Raw genomic sequence first — 14,669 nt, 5'->3', positions numbered from 1 at the left:
TACATATTATATTACTTTGTGTCCACAGCCTTAAGCTGTCACGTGTGAAACTACCACCTTATCACGTGACATGATTGCGCTGTTGGACAATATGCAAATTTTGGTTGTAAGTAAGAAGCTGGTGAATAAGCTTCATTCAGTAGGCTTCGTTACTTCGCTGTGGCTAGGTATTACTCAGAGGATAACTAACGAGATTAGTAACTTCGTTACTTGTAGTAATAATATTACGTAATATTAGACTCGTTACAGTAACTATATTACTTAGGTAACGCGTTACATTTGTAAGTAAAGTAGCTTGCGTTATATTACCTGTTTTTATAGCGTATTTCGTTATATTACTTTGTTACCACAAAAGTAATAATATTACGTAACGCGTTACATAAGTAGCGCGTTACTCCCAACACTGAAAATTACAACATAGAAAATAAGTATATATAAATAAATAACAACAAAAGTATAACATTGTGATATGGGAGTATGGGATTATTTTATCAGGGGAGGAAAAATAAGAGAGCCTTGTAGGTAGACTCGGGTCCAGTTCTATCCATTCCAAGAGCATGCAGCTAAAGTGCAGGGTTTCATTAGGATTGTTAGGATGGCCACAGTTGGGAATCCTCAAATACCGTATTTCACTCCCACAATCAGGGGAGCCACAGCTTTTGGTTGATTATATCAGTGATGATCCTATTGCATATAATGGTATAGGAACCTTGCACACCACACCTACCAAAATAATCACCCTCATTGGATGGCAGTTGACAAACTAACAAGATTAGCTTGAGACAAATGATAACAACCAACATTAAAAGTAACAGTATGCACATTTGTATATACAATGTGTGCATGCATATACAGTTAATTATAAAGTATGTTTTAAGTCTAAATAAAATGTTGCAGTTCTTTTATCCATTTAAATGAACTAAGCTTCAACTCACACAAAAGGTCACTGCTTTTGTTGCTCACTACATAAATGTGCTTGTATTCTTCCGATGGAAATTCTAGGCACGGCTTGTTGGAAGCAGTCATCTATGGAGGTACATAAGACTGTAATACAGCTAGCTATATAGCTTGTAGCTACTGATACATTATTGATGGTTATCCTTACCCTAATATGTTGTAGACTACTTGCAGCAACTTGTAAGTTGATTAGTATTGAAGTTATCTTTTCAAGTAGCTCATTGGGTAACACATCTTTGTGAAACAAGACCTCTTGTAGTTGATACTTGTAAGAATTAACATCGGTGTAATATCTACAGGTTAAATTCATCCCATTCAAAACACGTTGTGTGTTGTTGGAAATGGTGTAGTTCTCTGGTGGTATATCATTGTCAATCATAACTTTTCCGTAATCCTTACTCTTTGAAGAACACAGACAACAGAACATTTATTTATTTATTATACAAAGCAGACAGCAGCTGGTTACAGGTATGCTTGTTTAGTAACAACTTACCCTGTAAATTGCATGAAAAATTTCTTTAGATGCAGTAAAAAATCTGTCTTCATGCTTTGTCATAAAGTCTTTACCATTGACTAGAGAAATAGCCACACACAACCACAGTAGTAGATGAAACATTTTGTCCCACTTGGCACAGTATCCTACCAATCTGTTTCAAGTTTGGCTGATCTTGAGGCTTTTTATAGTGGTCCACAATCCATGCTACGTATTTCAAATATGATTCTGATTAGCTAACAACAATTCTTGTAAATGCACTTACATCATGATCTTATTGGGTTGGCATATTAAAATATATATGTGGTGATTAGATAATCAGTTCCCCCACATTGCATGTAGCAGACAAACTATGCTATAATGTAAATGCCTATTCTATAATGAGCAGCTCCCAGGGGCGGATCTAGGATTTCAGAAGGGGGGTGCTAACAATAGTTGGTTGGCTAAGAAAAGCGACAACTGGCTCCGCACACTCAGCATGCTCTATCTAGGGGGGTCTGGGGGCATGCCCCCACAGAAAAATTTTGCAAACTTAGCCTATTCAGTATTAAAATTGGTAATACTTTTGACTGAAAAATGATGCCACTTTTTTAAAGAGATTCACAATGCACAATGCTTGTAAAGCATTGTGAGTCACCTAAGAGTAATAATGATGAAATGACGCCATTATTCCAGATCAGTTGTAATACTGTACTAGCTATCATATGAGGGCACAGCCAGTAACTAAAATATACATTCTTTACATAAAGAACAGGAAGGAGAAGGATATGTATATCAGCTATACATGATCCATACTTGCCATTAATTTTGTGCTTGAAATACCTTAATTTAGCGGTACATTAAATTTAGCAATTTTAGAGTTTTGGTTTTTGCTAATTGATCACGATTAATAAAATTTATATGGCAAATTCATCAATATACAAGATCACTAAATTTAGTGTCTTACTTGGCTTAAGGTATATAGCTAGTGTGTTTTACAGTCTCATGGCTCAAACTATAACATCCAAACAGTAACAATGAAGAGGGGGCTTGAGAGAGCAAGTATACACTCACCATACAGTGTGCATGACCTGAGAATATGCATACATAGAATTTTCTAGCTAGGAGGATCTGGGGTGATGCTTCCTCTGGAAATTTTTGGAATATAGCCATCACAAGATTGAATCTGGAGGCTATTTGTAACCAAATACTCTATTATACTGAAATATTGTGGGTATAAGATGGATGAGTTCAGTTGTAAGCAATTTTAGAAAAACAGAACTACATTTTTAAATGCTATTGGATTATAAGGCAATACTAGTGGATTGTCAAAGACATACACAGGATTGGACCTTAAGGTCATTGTAGAGATTTAAAATGCACACAAAAATAACTTCAACTTTGTAGTATATATAGCCACAGACTGTTCTGTTGCTATTTCAATCTGACTTTTTACAACTATAATTTATTGCCCCATCACCATATTAAATTTTTACAACCAGAGTCCAAAGTCACTTACATACATATACAACTAGTTTTTGGCCACAACTAACCCCACAACGTAAATGCTGTGGTATAAGTTGAGCTTATAAAGTTCAGCTTCAAGGGGTTTGGGAGTGCAAATCCTGTATGACATTAGCTTTAATTGATGCTAGATTCAGATAAATGTAGCATGGAATTTTGGTACTGATAAAGCAAAAACAAACAGTTCTCAGATACTACAGCCTTGTTAACTGTATACATGCTAAGAATTTTACTGCTTTACTTAAGCATGTCAACTCAAGCATCAAGTTTGTAGCAACCCAACTGAAAATACCCGCTATAATATTAAACCATTTGACAGAATTGTTCTCAGAAAGGGATTAGCATATGGCAGGATGTTTGGAGCAATGGTAAGATAGCAGTGCACAGGTCAAGAAAATACACTGGCAACTTCTTGAAGAAAAACATTATGATGGATGTTCTATTAGAGTAGTTGACTGTTCTATTAGAGTAGTTGACTGTTCTATTAGAGTATTTCGATTTTTAGCAGCTTTTAGGTTAAAGTCTCACACCAAAAGTATAATTTGAAGTAATTCAAAGTAAAGATTAGCCATTCTCCCTTCTCTTTCCATATTTTCATTGCCCATGCATACATATAAGATGCAATTGCATCTATACTGCAACTTCTAGAAACTTCCTATCTTGCACACAGTAAAATTTTGGAGGGGGGTGCTTCAGCAACCCAAGCACCCCCCTTGGGCTCCTATACAGGATTACAATGTTATGCCATGCCCTTAAGCTGTTACTAAATTTAATGTTGATTCTAGCTTTAAACTGCTAGGATTATTAAAGATTCTTGTCATCATTGCTGTGATCTGTTATTAATACTGTAACAACATAGAGCTATAGGCACACTCTATTATGTAGCATAGTGTACACAGTACCACTGGGTTGACATCGCATGTTGACTGATAATTTTTAAGCAGGTGAGAGTCACATTTGATTCATTAAAATACCTCAGTAAGGTCATGAGTGAATAAAATATTGTTAGCAATGTTATTGTACTCCAATCTACCAGTGTAATAGCCACTTGTTTTAAAAATCATACCTTGTTAATTAAGTAGATGTCACGATTCGGGTAATTGTATTAGGCCAAGCTACATAGCTACATTCCCAATCAAACTATTTTTCATGAATATGCTTGGGTAATGTGTATCTATCTTGCCTGTACTACATAGCATGTGCTCACTGACACTAGGTCTCAAAGGGAAACACTACTGTAGCTGACTACTTCAGTTGGGAATACTCTACAACAAGTAACAAAATATGCAACATAAAATATGACCAGCTGGCTTCACAAAAATTTAAAAGGCAAAATATGAAATCATTTTACACGTGTAAATTCAACAACTCTGATCTGTAGCTTCTGTTGTTATCATAACTCTATAGCTATAGTTACACAATTGTGCTGTAGTATGACCAGCTACATGTAGCTAGTGCATGGGCAAACATACCATAGGCGGTGGAGACGGGGGGGGCAGGGGCCCACTTTTTGGGACACTGTTTGCAAGAAAAGATCGAGATACTCTAATAGAACAGTCAGGATATGGATACTCTAATAGAGCAGTCACAGTATTCAGAGAAGCAGTGTAGCAAATTCCTTAGCTACGTATGTGTAGTAATAAATATGGAGATGTAATTGGTGGAGAGCAGCTATTGTCAGCAGGCTGTGACCTTTTTTTTTTTTTTTGGGTCTTCAACTTACAGCTGGCCTGGCCCCCTCACTCTTTGGCCTGCTCCACCGCCCCTGAAACATACAGTACACTGTAAGTTATATAATTATTATAATTTCATCACATCCAACAGTTACAGGTGTCTGATTGTAGTAATCCATAATCAAACCTTAGGGACTGTTAATTGCATGCATGGCAGCAGGTAATGCAATCTTTAAGATGACTTGTTAGAATAAGCTTTTTCTCTAAAAAAAAAATTCATTGTTTAGTTCATGTGTGCTGGGCTGTGGAGTGTGTATGTGAATGTGTGTGTGGCCTAGAAATTTAATGTTGACCTCTTTCATTACCTATGCTTAGGACACAACACGAATAGCAGACGTTTTAAGGAAAATAGAAGAAAAACTGCATGCATTATAGTTACTGTATGCGTATGTGTTTGTGTGTGTGTGTTTGTGTGTGTGTGTGTGCAGGGGCGTAGGGAGGGGGGTTCCGGGGGGTTCAGGAACCCCCCCTGTAAAATTTTGACTTCTGCAAGCAGGATCCTAACACACCATTTAGTGTGGCAGGACAAAATGAGTGAGTAATATAGTGTAATGGCACAGCACAACAATTGATAAAGCTTGCATTCATCTCTCAAGGAAGGATTTACAGAGGTAACATGAGCCTTAGGCTTCTTCAAAACTTGTTAAAAAGATTGATATACTCTAATAGAGCAGTCAGGTATATACTCTAATAGAGCAGTCAGGTTTATATTCTAATAGAGCAGTCAGGTTTACTCTAATAGAACATGCATGTAAATATATCCATGTCCATATGAAGTTTTTCAGACATTCTAACATTAAATGCAAAACTTAGCATGACCTTATACTGCTATAGCTTTGGTGTGCAGTGTTTAAAGATATAGAGCTCCAGTAGTTTATATTATCACTTGTGTTATGCAAAATGAATTCATGCTATGCATATTTGTATAGTTGTATTGTTTTGATTGTAAGTCATTCCATTTGTATCAGTGGATTCATGGCTCTTATACCACAGTGAGATAACTATCACTTACAGATTACTAGTATGTGTCTCTATGTGTTATGCTGTCTGTTTCCACTAGGTGGCTTTATCTAGTACTACCTTCATCGCGGGGCACTTATATGCATCACAATTAATGTACTTTTGCGTAAAATATAGCAATTTGCTGAGTTTTGATTCATTAAAATATTGAAAGTCTCTCAGTGGCTGGGGGCTGTGCCCCCAGACCCCTGCTTCTGGTAACTCAATGCTGGTCTGGAACCCCCCTTCAAAAAAATCCTGGCTACGCCTCTGGTGTGTGTGTGTGTGTGTGTGTGTGTGTGTGTGTGTGTGTGTGTGTGTGTGTGTGTGTGTGTGTGTGTGTGTGTGTGTGTGTAATGTATGCCACTTACTATAATTCTAGCAATTCCCCAAGCAGGTAATTCAGAGGCAGATTGCTTGGGTGCTAAAACTTTACCTTAGGTGGCCTTTGTCACTTTCTGCTAGCAAGGACTTGGTGAAGATAGTGGAAGTTAGTTAATATACTAGTGTAATTGTGTTTTAATTTTTATTACAGTGGAACCTCAGTTATCCGGTTTCTCGGTTAACCGAATTACGGAAATGACTGCTCTATTAGAGGAGTGACTGTTCTATTAGGGTAGTTGAAATACTGATATTTAAAAAAAAATTCTTTATGCTATTTTAAAGTTATTTATACACAGTTAAGAGATATGGACTTTTCAGACTTATGGACCACCCCTGGTCCCAAGAGATCGGATAACTGATTCCACTGTGGTAGCTATATGGGATAAGGCAAAGTATTCACTAATAAAGCAGTAAGCTACTCTAATAGAACAGTCATGCTATCTCACTACAGTGCCAAACCTCTTGCTATACCACATTTAAAATTCATGCACTTTTGTATATACTGATGTGTACAATTCTTTATTTTAGAGTTTTTGAAAAACCATTTAAAAGAAACCTTTTTTGGCTAACTAGCTATTGGTTGGTATATTGGATGATGTTGATGTTAAAGCGGTTGGAACAATTTATTTTTAATGTGCTTGACCACAGAAGAGGAGCTATGCTGACTGCAAATTATACATCAAATCAAAATCAAATTAAAAAGGCTACAGCATACTGTATATGGAGCACAAATCTCTCCCCTGCTACCAGAATTTCTACACCCCACACACATTTTATTTTTCTTCTTTTAACTGACTGTCGTAAGGGAAAAATCGTGATCACTGTATCCCTGCTACTGGAGATAAGTTGCTGCAAATAATTTATTACCCCTAATTCCTAGATCCACTCCTGCAAATACAGAGTGTTACAATGTAGTCTATTTTTGTGTGATGCAATTAAACTTGCACATGAAATATATGTATCATGCGGTTTCTCATGCTATGCATGTACAAACTTAAAAATCACAAGAACAACAAATTAAAGACAGTGATGACTGATGAAGCAATTGAGTTGGGATGGCATACAGCTATAGGCGAGAACTGCCAGTAGTTGGTTGCAATTATCAACTAATAACAAGACTATACTAGCTATGTATACATAATTGTTACTTATAGAGTAAAAGGGGAAGGGTCTTGTTTGTAGATGTGGAGCAGGGACAGCAAAAATGATAAGTACAAGTATTAAAATGATTCCATAGTAATATCCAACCCACTTAGTCATGCTACTTCACACCAACCCACCCACCCACCAACTTACATACGTACACCCTTCACACACACACACACACACACACACACACACACACACACACACACACACACACACACACACACACACACACACACACACACACACACACGCACACACACACACACACACACACACAATGTCATCTTTTATACTTGTATCAAGCAGGAATATATTGCGATTAAGTAAATTTCAATAACCTGATCATGAGGTTAATTAACATTTCAACTACAGAACTTCCAGTGTGTTATATATCAACCTCCCTACCACAAAGACTACTTATGGTAAGATCCAGTTAGAGCTTCTGGTAGAGTGTTCTATCACTTGCGTTGTCACACTACAACCTGAACTGATTGAACAAGAATTGGTGAGTGTGTTGTGCGTGATGTCTGCTAGCTAGTGGTTGTCAAGTTTGGACTGACTACACTGAACATAGTTGTGATGTAAAAGAAAGATAAAACCATGACAGCACTGTGAACTATAAACAGTGGTCCTCCATAACTTATTGGGCCCCAGGTGTACTCAGATAATGGAAAAGTCCGAAAGCCCATACATTTAGGTTAAAATACTCTAATAGAACATACACTTTAGGTAATATACTTTCTTCATAGTTCAGATATCAGAAAGTTCTGATAATTGATGGCTGAGGGACCACTGTACAGTACCTTGAAAGTGTGAGCATGTGCACACTGAATCCTTCAGGCACTTCAAATAAAATCAGAACATTTGATAGTTAAGGTACTACTAGTTGGCTTATTTATAGTGTATATATATTAATTCTTTATACTACAAGAAGTGCTAGATATACATTCTAGCATACAGTACTATACGCATGGATAGAATGAAATATATCATTTTAAATACTATAGATATGGATGAATATTATATACACAATTTTAGAACGGCAAGTGTCTAGGACACCATGACACACTCGGGTACAGTAGACAGTGATAGGCCATAAATCTACAAAAGATGGCATGTGTTACATTGAGACTGATCAAATCCCTTACTTTGTTGAATCTTTCACAAAGGGTGACTGTATGGGAATAGTGTTATAATAAACTTTCACTTCATCTTTTAGCTTCATCTGATACCCAACTGTAATCTGTATGGAATTTAATTAACAGTAATTTTCTACAATCATCAACTCACGTATTTTGATATTTCCTCTACAGATGTACTGGCCATATCATCATATTGGTTGTGAAAATCATTAACATCAGTAAGGTTATACCCCAGGATGACACCTACACAAATATATATATATTATAAAATTAATGATGTTATTGCACAAAGATTGCTTGCTACCGATGATTAGTCCAATGGCTATATCATCTGTGAACAAAGCAAGTCTACAACTTGCATAGAAATTGTCTTTGCCACTAAATGGAAACAACACCTTGGATTAATTCATAATCAGTTATACACAGTTGCTACTAACTTGAAGAACTGCTTAGCTTCCATCATTAGTGCATGACTTAAACAATAAGTTGACCCAGTTGCATATTTAAAAGTGTTAGCTTTTATTGGCTAAGAACCAAAACACACTAATATAACACACACATGCTGTTCGTGTTATTTGTTTCTACTCACATAGTTCATACTTCTGATACGATGTAATCTAACACTATTGAGCTGTGTATACAGTAAATAACACATAACACATACATGGTTGCAAGGATTATATGTGACCGAATTTTGGAAAATCACCCTTATGGGTGCATTCGACACATTAAATATTTAGTTCTGCAACACAACATTATAAGTTAAAATTCCTACCCAATTAAGGGTAGAATAAACCACAGATACCTTGAATTAAAATAGAAATGTTTGAAAAAGTGTTTTCTGTTACTAACAGCACCATGCTATGTTCAAAATTTAATTGTTTCAGGTGCGACCATATAGAGTAATTTTCCAAAATTTTGTCACATATTTGAGATTTCACTGCATAATCATATTGGTATAATTATTGGTGGACTGCTGTAATTTGTGACAGAGGTGGTGGAGCAGGCTAAAGAGTGAGGGGGCCAACTTTGACAGTTAAATTTACACAATGGAGTATGAAGCATGCAACAGATATGAATGCTATCTATCGGGATCTGGGGGCTTGCCCTCAGGAAAATTTTCATATTTTATAAGCTGTGAGAGAGTATTTTAAACTATTTTACTACAATTTTGCAATTAAATTAAGCAGTTACTTACAACTTATAAAGGAGATGTAAAATTAACTGTTCTATTAGAGTAATTGGCTGTTCTATTAGAGTATTTTGATCTCTACTTACCCAATAAAAGTGGGACCTCCTGGCTTCTTCATTTCCACCACCTATGATTTGCAACCAGGTTTGTGAAAAAATATCTTCTACATTTGATTTTTTATAATGATAGACTTAAAAAGGTGCAATATAGCAGAGAAATTTTCAGGTTTACGTGTGAAACACATTAAAAATACAATCTTATGCTGGTGTGGTCTTAATTTAATTGATACATCAATTTTATGAATTGCCAAATTAAGTTCCTCTCGATCCAATTAAGACATCAACTGTTGTTAATAATCACAGTTTGTGTGTTACGATGAGGTGTGCATCTATTGATAGCAATGTGTGCATCACAAACAGGAAACTGCAGAATTTATAGCATGAATCCATTTAAACTTTCAAGGGGATTCTGTATTGACATGCAAGGACTATACTTTACTGGTTGGTGTACTTTGGTAAAGGAATGATTGTGATGTGCTACCCATGGCCACTTCCCAATGTAGTATGGTTTGTGCGGATCATATTGTTGTAGTAGTTGACTGAGTCGTGGAACATTAACATAGACGTCATCATCGACATGACAGAACCATTGGTACCTATGAAGTGATAAAATGTCATCAAAGTGTTTTGTAATATCCTTACCTCTCTTTGTTTTCATTGTGTTTCTTTACGGCTTCATAGTATGCACCAAACTCAGCACCACTTTTACAACACAAAGCTTCACTGTGTGGGGATAAACATGTTATGAGTATATGAGTATACCAATGTTAAAATGATATCACCTACAGGATCATGAAAACATTCAACCAATTCCTTTACCATGCACATCATATGTTGCACATGGATTGGAAACGACTCTATAAATTACATGACAAGGTGAAATGTTCCCTGTAATAAACTTTATGGGGCAAACTTAATTCATGGTAAAACCAGCCATTTACACAGAGGAAGACAATGCTTTATGTGAAACTGATTCTAGTACTTATTCTTGTAATGGAATGAGAGCTCCTGTTTGAGTTTCTGTGAGTGCATGTGTATTGGTAGTTTCCATTGCCAGATAGTTGGCTGAATGTTTCACTATGGTGTAGCTTCATGCACATGATGGTTGAAGATAGGAGGTGGTGGCCTCAAACCTGGGCATTTGTGGTACCCTTAGCTTTAATAATACTTTGAGATGGCTTTTGCTTGTCTCCCCAGGGGATGCAGATTCTAGTTTTGGTGAGTTGGTAGTGGTATCTCCTGTTTCGGGGATAAGATTTGGAGAGTGAGTGGTGTCTTCACCGAACGGATCATCTAGGAATAGATCGTCCTCTAAGTCATCGGGGAAGGTTGTTTCATTATCCTGCTTGGGGATGGAACATTTATGTGCATTTGTGTGTGTGTGTGTGTGTGTGTGTGTGTGTGTGTGTGTGTGTGTGTACGTATGTCAGAGAGAGAGAGAGAGAGAGAGAGAGTGATAAATTGATCTGGCAGTGTCATATGTGTACACTGCCAGTGGAGTGGCACTTTTATGACGCTTCACCAGGATTATGAAAACATTTAAAACAGTTCAGCCTAATCGACGCAATTCCTTTACCATGCACATCATATATTGCATGTGTATTGGAAACGGCTCCATAAATTACATGGAAAGGTGAAAATGTTCTTTGTACTAAAGTTTATGTGGCAAGCTTAATTCATGGTAAAACCAGCCATTTACACGGAGGAAGACAATGCTTTTATTCTTCTAATGGAATGAGAACTCCTGTTTGAATTTCTGTGAGTATGTATTGGTAGTTTCCATTGCCAGATAGTTGTTGAATGTTTCACTGAGGTGTAGCTTCATGCACATGATGCCAACTCAATTGCTAAAGAAACAGAACAGTTATTGCTCCTTCATGTGTGTCAAGTGTGTGTAAAGTACACGTTCCCACCACCATGATTTTCCTATGCAAATATTCTGTTACTTTTATATGTATCTCATCCACTCCTACATCAGGTTTTAATAGCTAAAGATACAACACAGTTATGTTCTTTAAATTACCTAGTCAGAGATTACCCTACACAAACATACCAGAGCTACATACTAACCACAAACAGCATAGTTAACTGTTAATGTCCAACAACTAAACAACTTTAGGGATGATAAAAAGACACTACTACTTGATGAAAAGGCCCTATGTGATTTAAAATCATTTTGCAACCGTGAGAGAATTGCTTTTATTCTGTATGATACTAATCTCCACTACCAAGTCCGTAAATCATTGTGACATATTGTATACAAGGACTGTATACCATTCATAATACATTTTATATGCAGGTTTCCAACACATGTGCAACATATATATATATATATATATATATATATTATCAGTGTTCTTTAGGCCAGGCAAACTTGATTAATTGTTTCTCATCCCTGCCCATATCCCTTTTTACCCCACCACATCTAATTTCATTATTGTGTTATCAATCACGTGCACATGTAATTATGATGCTTAGAAGACTGTCTATCATTTACAGCACAGCAAATGTCACTTGCACCCAAGAAATGGTAAGTACTAGTTCTTAAAAGGCTTTAGCTAACCTTTACAGTAACAGACAGCTTGATTTGGGGTATTTTCTTTAATAATGAATAATGAAAAAATGATCTCCTGCCCGCATGAAGTTTTGTGGATGAGAAACAAGTAATCAAGTTTGCCTGGCCTTATTGTGTGGGTAGGAAATTCAGTTTTCAATAGTTGGGAGCCTTACCAGCAAAGCTATAATTTATTTTAGACATACCTAATACATACAACGGTGCTATGTGAGTGATTTTTGCAGTAAAGGACTGTGGCAATACCTTATTTCAATAAATAGGCTCAGAAAGGTCCTGATCTACCTTTTCACTATTTAAAAATGTCACAAATGAAAGATATCTGCCTGATTTTATATTATTACGTTACATATTCATTCAGTGTAAAGTCATGATCAAATGCTGCTAAATTCATCACAATGGTTTCTATAACGAACACTGTATACTATACACACAATACTTACGCTGAATGCATATTGGAGCAGTTGGAAAGAATTAAGTTGAACCCTATATGATGTGACACAAGAAACATTTTGCACATGTACTATCAGCAGGCATATAACTCACCAGCATCTCTTATAGTGCTGACATACAACTGTCCAGCTTTTAAGCTATCACTGATCACTGCCACCTGTGAATACAAACCAAGCATAGGACTATTTGTTTATTCGCTGCTATTTTATTTTTTGTTTGTTTGTTTTGTGTGTTTGTTGTAATTTCACTCCTTGCCATGCCTACCTTATGGTTTTCCATATTGCGGTCGTGTGTGCCCGAGGACACACCACACTTTCAGTTACTGTATAATTTAATTATGTATGCATTATTTTTATCATCACTGATAGTTCTCTCTCTGTACACAACATGTACACATTCAATAAAGGCATAGCAGGAAGAAACTGCTGCATGATTTGGCAATTATTACACTTTCAGTAGTAGCTACCTCAGTAATTTTAACAGGTAAATCTTTGTAAATGGTATAATACTTTTCAGTTTTTCTTATATAGTCGTGGAGGTGGAAGGGAGGCAATTAGGGTCAGTATTAATAATGGCTAATTTTTAAAATTCCGCAACAAGAGAGCTTTTGGTTGCAAGTTTACTCCAAGTGTCACTTAAAAAATAAAAGGCCTAAAGTTTCCTCAATGGCTCAATGCAAGTTGTGCTTTTAGCTAGCTACGTAGCTGGAATATATATGGATACATTCAGTGGGTATATAGCTATAGTACAGAGAGCATGGCACATAGCTAGGCCGGGTGCACTGCATACCTTATTTTTATCTACAACTTGGAACCATGTCAGCATCAGTAAAGTTAGTCGTTTTCTGTAGTTCTTCATAGATGTTTTTACAGTAAAGAATATATTGTTAGTATAGTTAGTAACAACTCTCTCCATTGGTTTTCCATTAATGTGAGTAGTGTTCATTGCGGGTGGGTAGGATCTCTCACTTCCAAGATAAGTTGCCGGCAATGGGCTGGACCAGTCACACCACATTACTACTACTATCACAATAGACACAAATCCTGTAACACATAACTGCATCCAGCGAAGGGCACGCCTCCTACTCGCGTCAGATCGATTGGCACTTACCCAGCTGCAGAACTTTCTCGAAACCGTGGACTCTTCTTCTGTCATTTGTTTTATCGGCTGTCACAACACCATCGTTAAAGACGACTATACAGTCTTTGTTGTAGCCACTATCGACTGCACAACAACTGACCGGTACACTGCCGCGCCCACTAATTACACCAGGGACAGGCTCGCCCGAGGAACTTGTGTGCAGCTTTATAAGCGCATTTATAAAAGTTATTTGGAAGGCTAATAAATCTTCATAGATAATACACACATACTAATCCATGTTTATTTACCACACTAGACTATATTATAAGTATTTTAAGTTTGATTAGGGATCACAGAAAAAGGAAACAAGGACACCAGCAGATATAGCTACTAGTGGACATTTTTCCTTATACTTGTTGTTTTAATATTTTTTGCAACATTATTATTACCGGTGAACCAGTGCATACCACATCAAAAGAAAGAATGGTACCAGAGTTAATATTTTCACTGATTTATCAAACCAATGCATAACCACATAATATAGTTTGTCTCTGAAGAAAATTGCAGTCTGAAATATAATTACCGACAATTGGTCACACAGGTATTAAGTCTAGCAGCAAGTGACTAAACTTGCTCCACTGAGCTATACATCACGTACATAGCCGGCTGTTTGGATATTGACCTAGTGCTACAGAGACAGGAGGAAGGGATAGGTAAATTTCATAGCTCGATATTTTCACAGATGAGAACTGACAGTTGCAAAATGTGGTTACAGAAGTTTTACAATAATGTACACAAGTGCATGGCTGCAAGCACTTATGTAACAGTATAGCTGTGCTTTCATAAAATTAGCTCAAATACTTGCTTTAAAGCTACTCGAGAGATTACACTTTTTAAAATGCCAAAATAAGTGTGACTGATTGCATGAGCTGACTTTTGAAATTCAAGTAATG

General features: G+C 36.6%; 1 protein-coding gene and 1 long non-coding RNA gene across 2 annotated transcripts; both read right to left on the bottom strand.

The window, feature by feature from the left end:
- Positions 1 to 772: 772 nt before the first annotated feature.
- Positions 773 to 1,666, bottom strand: LOC136238703 (uncharacterized). The gene is made up of 3 exons (XR_010693173.1): positions 1,451 to 1,666; positions 1,106 to 1,357; positions 773 to 1,026 (listed from the first exon to the last, which is right to left on the bottom strand). It is a non-coding gene; the product is annotated as an uncharacterized lncRNA (long non-coding RNA).
- Positions 1,667 to 8,112: 6,446 nt separating this feature from the next.
- Positions 8,113 to 13,902, bottom strand: LOC136238881 (beta-1,3-N-acetylglucosaminyltransferase manic fringe-like). The gene is made up of 11 exons (XM_066029512.1): positions 13,426 to 13,902; positions 12,730 to 12,793; positions 12,627 to 12,669; positions 10,254 to 10,334; positions 10,063 to 10,207; positions 8,950 to 8,991; positions 8,798 to 8,886; positions 8,665 to 8,738; positions 8,509 to 8,603; positions 8,367 to 8,461; positions 8,113 to 8,319 (listed from the first exon to the last, which is right to left on the bottom strand). Exons 1-11 carry the CDS (start codon positions 13,789 to 13,791, stop codon positions 8,253 to 8,255), a joined length of 1,161 nt encoding a protein of 386 aa, XP_065885584.1. The 5' UTR covers positions 13,792 to 13,902; the 3' UTR covers positions 8,113 to 8,252.
- Between the last annotated feature and the right edge of the window lie 767 nt (positions 13,903 to 14,669).

Source organism: Dysidea avara, chromosome 11, assembly GCF_963678975.1.
Source record: "Dysidea avara chromosome 11, odDysAvar1.4, whole genome shotgun sequence".
In the NCBI taxonomy this organism is placed as follows: Eukaryota; Metazoa; Porifera; class Demospongiae; order Dictyoceratida; family Dysideidae; genus Dysidea; species Dysidea avara.
Note: the sequence above shows the minus strand (reverse complement) of the source record. Positions and strands in the feature narration are given on the sequence as shown.